The sequence below is a fragment of the Sander lucioperca genome, chromosome 18 (assembly GCF_008315115.2).
Source record: "Sander lucioperca isolate FBNREF2018 chromosome 18, SLUC_FBN_1.2, whole genome shotgun sequence".
NCBI classification, from domain to species: Eukaryota; Metazoa; Chordata; class Actinopteri; order Perciformes; family Percidae; genus Sander; species Sander lucioperca.
The window spans coordinates 9375357-9380356 of record NC_050190.1 but is presented as its reverse complement, the minus strand read 5'-3'; the positions used below and the strand labels follow the sequence as shown (position 1 = coordinate 9380356).

At 49.5% G+C, this 5000-nt stretch overlaps 1 protein-coding gene across 3 annotated transcripts in view; it reads left to right on the top strand.

Moving 5' to 3' along the window:
• Positions 1-5000, top strand: part of heatr5a (HEAT repeat containing 5a) — a 61523-nt gene that overhangs the window by 23688 nt on the left and 32835 nt on the right. For 2 of the 3 annotated variants that reach the window (XM_035994443.1, XM_035994442.1), the window contains exons 22-24: positions 2319-2345; positions 3301-3445; positions 4274-4456. In XM_035994443.1, coding sequence (XP_035850336.1) covers positions 2319-2345; positions 3301-3445; positions 4274-4456 — 355 coding nt within the window. The remainder of the gene's footprint in view (positions 1-2318; positions 2346-3300; positions 3446-4273; positions 4457-5000) is intronic. The other variant, XM_031304652.2, reaches the window with a different exon arrangement.

The following is a 5000-nucleotide window of genomic DNA, read 5'->3' as shown; positions in this document are numbered from 1 at the left end:
TCAACTACACCTCAACTACACCCCAACTACACCTCAACTACACCCCAACTACACCTCAACTACACCCCAACTACACCTCAACTACACCCCAACTACACCTCAACTACACCTCAACTACACCATAACTACACCTCAACTACACCATAACTACACCTCAACTACACCCCAACTACACCTCAACTACACCTCAACTACACCATAACTACACCTCAACTACACCATAACTACACCTCAACTACACCCCAACTACACCTCAACTACACCCCAACTACACCCCAACTACACCTCAACTACACCCCAACTACACCTCAACTACACCTCAACTACACCCCAACTACACCCCAACTACACCTCAACTACACCCCAACTACACCTCAACTACACCTCAACTACACCCCAACTACACCCCAACTACACCTCAACTACACCCCAACTACACCTCAACTACACCTCAACTACACCTCAACTACACCCCAACTACACCCCAACTACACCTCAACTACACCTCATATCACTCACATTTGATCCAAAGTGTAAAATCACAATCAAACATGGTCTCAGCGTTACAATAAAAGAACTCAGAAATAACACAATAGAACAAGATTAAAACAGTTGACCCATTTTCAATAAGTTTCTATATCATTCCTCCCTCTCTCCCTCCTTCCCTCTCTCCCTCCCTCCCTCTCTCCCTCCTTCCCTCTCTCCCTCCTTCCCTCTCTCCCTCCCTCCCTCCTCTCTCCCTCCCTCCCTCCCTCCTCTCTCTCCCTCCTCTCTCCCTCCTCTCTCCCTCCTCTCTCTCGCCCTCTCTCTCTCCCTCTCTCCCTCCTCTCTCCCCCTCCCTCCTCTCTCCCTCCTCTCTCTCTCCCTCCTCTCTCCCTCCCTCCCACCCTCCTCTCTCCCTCCTCTCTCTCTTCCTACCTCCCCTTCCCTCCTCTCTCCCTCCCTCCCTCCTCTCTCTCCCTCCTCTCTCCCTCCTCTCTCTCTCCCTCTCTCCCCCTCCCTCCTCTCTCCCTCCCTCTCTCTCCCTCCTCTCTCCCTCCCTCCCACCCTCTTCTCTCTCTTCCTACCTCCCCCTCCCTCCTCTCTCGCTCCCTCCTCTCTCTCCCTCCATCTCTCCCTCCTCTCTCCCTTCTACCCTCTTCTCTACCTTCCTCCCCCTCCCTCCCTCCTCTGTCCCTTCTTCCTCCCTCTCTCCCTCCCTCCCTCTCTCCCTCTCCCTCCCTCTCTCCCTCCCTCTCTCTCCCTCCCCCTCCCTCCCTTCCTTCTTCCTCCCTCTCTCTCCCTCCCCCTCCCTCCCTTTCTCTCTCTCCCTCCCTCTCTTTCCAAATGTTATCAGACCGAATGGATCTAACTCTGATAGTGAAACGAGTCAACTCACAGAGTTGGTGACACTTAAAAACATGATTCACTAAATTTACAGACATCTCTTTCTGTGCTGCATTTCTGGATCAGCTCATACCTTCTCCCTGTTAAATCACATCAAAATGTTCGCTACGGATGCAAAAGAATTTTTTATGACGTACGTAAATTTCGGACTGAGTGTGCAAGGACCTTAAAGCTCCAGTGTGTAACGTGTTTAGTTGTTCATTATCTAAATCTGTGTTGCCCGTTCACAAACTTGTCCTTTTTCATGAATATTTACCTCCACCATCAATTCACAGTATTCCTATTGGCTTGAAATTTAACATTTACGTTTGCATGAATACATGAATACAGGACATACTGCTCCACCTGTGTGTGTGTGTGTGTGTGTGTGTGTGTGTGTGTGTGTGTGTGTGTGTGTGTGTGTGTGTGTGTGTGTGTGTGTGTGTGTGTGTGTGTGTGTGTGTGTGTGTGTGTGTGTGTGTGTGTGTGTGCGCGTGTGTGTGTGTGTGTAAGGGACATACAGGACATACTGCTCCGTGTGTGTCTGTGCGTGTGCGTGTGTGTGTGTGTGTGTGTGTGTGTGTGTGTGTTTTCTCTGTCACATGATAAACTAACAGCTGCTGCTAATGCTGCTAACGGTATCGTAGCTTCCCGTCCCCGGCAAGTTAGAAGAAGGAAACATGGAGGACCACACGTATTCAAAATCCAAATTTCAGAAACAGGAGTCTTCTTCTTCTTCGCCCAGAATAAGAAAAAGGAGATTGAAAAGAGAAAGAGAGCGTCTTTTTGAAGCGTGAAGGCTACCGTAGCTGTAATACGTACTCTGAACTGCGTGGAGCGAGAGAGCTGATGATATATGATCTCAACGCTAGACGGGAGAAATTCCCACACACTGGTCCTTTAAGTCGTGTGTGTCTAAACGTGTTTCTTTGACCCTGTCTTGTGTCTTGCAGGAGATCTTGTTGGATTATTCCCTGTTGGTAGGTTCTCTGTCTCAAAAGGCCTCACTTTTATTTTATTTTTTGGCTTCTTTCTCCCTTTTTTCTTTAAACCTGTGTTCTGTCACTGAAACAATGTTTTAATTCATTTTGAAACTATTTTAAAAACATTTTCCTGTTGTTTTGTACCGTATTAACTCACTGTTTGTTGTTCTGTTGCAATGTCACGGCTAACTCGATAACACACACACACACACACACACACACACACACACACACACACACACACACACTGACGGCTAACTGTCCGTCCACACCTCCGCCGACTTGATCTTCTAAAGATACAGGAAGTCATTCATTTTCAATGGAAGCTGCTTCTATCATCTGCAAGGAGCGGAAAATCTGTCGGCGTCACGTTTTGGGCGTTTTGAGCGACCAGAGCGTCAATCGGCGGTGTGGACGTACAGTTATACAATAACACACGCACACATACCCTCCCTGCCTGTTTTTATCTCCATCAGTGAAAACACTCAGTGTTTCCTCTAGAAACACATTCATCTAAATATTATTATTATTATTATTATTATTATTATTACATATATATTTCAATAAGACCTAAAAACATAAAACATTTATAAAAATAAATAAATATTATAAATATAAAAAACAATGGTTTGATGATCCATTAGTAGTTGTTTTAAAGCTGTTTTAAAGTTGTGAGGATATATTTATAATGTCATATTAACTATTTTAAGCTTGATGTGAACCGACTTTAGTTTCTGAGTCTGGAGGAAACACTGAAGCTGCTTAAACCTGTTCTCAGAACAGCTGTCACCTAGTCTTAACTCCTGTGTGTGTGTGTGTGTGTGTGTGTGTGTCTGTCTGTATTTGTGTGTGTGTGTGTGTGTCTGTCTGTCTGTGTGTGTCTGTCTCTCTGTGTGTGTCTCTGTGTATGTGTGCGTGTGTGTGTGTGGGTGTGTGTGTGTGTGTGTGTCAGGCCCACCTGTGCAGCTCCTACCTGTGTCTGCGCCAGGCCGTGGTGGCGTGTCTGCGTCAGCTGGTCCAGCGGGAGGCGCTGGAGGTCTCCCAGCACGCCGTGACTCTGGTCAAAGAGCTGCCCAGACGGGACAACACGCAGCTGGGTGAGACACACACACACACACACACACACACACACACACACACACACAGAGACACACACACGCACACACACACTCAGTCTGCTGCTGATTAGTGTTATTATTACATTTATTATAATGTTATGAAGCCACGTTAAACATCCAGATGACATATAACAGTTCAGTTACCTTGTTAAATCAATTTAGATTATCGACTTCTCCAAATTCAGAATTTTCATTAATCCCTCTTTCCCTCCCTCCTTCTCTCTCTCTTCCTCTCTCCCTCCCTCCCTCTCTCCTCTCTTCCTTCCTCTCTCTCTCCCTCTCTCCTCTCTCCCTCCCTTTCTCCCTCTCCCTCCCTCCCTTTCTCTCCTATCTACCTTCGTCCCTCTCTTCCTCCATCCTCTCTTTCTCCCTCCTCTCTTCTTCCCTCTCCCTCCCTCCCTCCTCTCTTCCTTCCTCCTCTCTCCCTCCCTCTCTCCCTCCCTCCCTCTCTCTTCTCTCCCTCCCTCCCTCTCTCCTCTCTCCTCTCTCCCTCCCTTTCTCCCTCTCCCTCCCTCCCTCTCTCTCCTATCTACCTTCCTCCCTCTCTTCCTCCATCCTCTCTTTCTCCCTCCTCTCTTCTTCCCTCTCCCTCCCTCCCTCCCTCTCTTTCTCCCTCCTCTCTCCCTCCCTCCCTTCCTCCTCTCTCCCTCCCTCTCTTCCTCCCTCTCTCTCCCTCCCTCTCTCCCTCCCTCTCTCTCCTTCCCTCCCTCCTCCTCCCTCCTCTCTCCTCCCTCCCTCCCTCCCTTCCTCTCTCCTATCTACCTTCCTCCCTCCTCTCTCCCTCCCCCTCCCCCCCTCCCTCTGCAGACGTCACCATAAAGGAAGTGGGTCTGGAAGGCGCTCTGTTCACCCTGTTGGACCGGGAGTCTGATCCCGGTCTGCGGCGGGACATCCAGGAGACTCTGGTCCACATGATGGCGTCCAGCGCCACCAGCGGGAAGCTGGGACACTGGCTCAAACTCTGCAAGGACGTCCTGTCTGCAACCACCGGTGGGTAGGCCTGGAACAACTAGGGCTGCACAAGATACCGTTATTTTATCGCCATCGCAATATCAACCGGCGCCATAAACACATCACCAACGACGTTCAGAGAAGTTGGGTTAGCTGTTTAGTGCTGCTGTTAATATTTAATACGTACGATTTTACATTAGTTTTTACACCCCTAAGAAGGAGCCTATTTCCTCCTCCCTCTCTCCCTCCCTCTCTCCCTCCTCTCTACCTTCCTCTCCCTCCCTCCTCTCTCCCTCCCTCCTCCCTCCCTCCTCTCTCCCTCCTCCCTCCCTCCTCTCTCCCTCCTTCCTCTCTCCCTCCTCTCTCCCTCTCTCCTTCCTCTCTCCCTCCTCTCTCCCTTCCTCCCTCTCTCTCTTTCTCTCTCCCTCCCTCCTCTCTCCCTCTTCTCTCCCTTCCTCCCTCTCTCCGTCTCTTACTCTCTCCTTTCGTCTTCCTCTCCCTCCTCTCTCCTTCCTTTTTTCCTCCCTCCTCTCTCCCTCCTCTCGTCCTCACTCCCTCCTCTCTCCCTCCTCTCATCCTCACT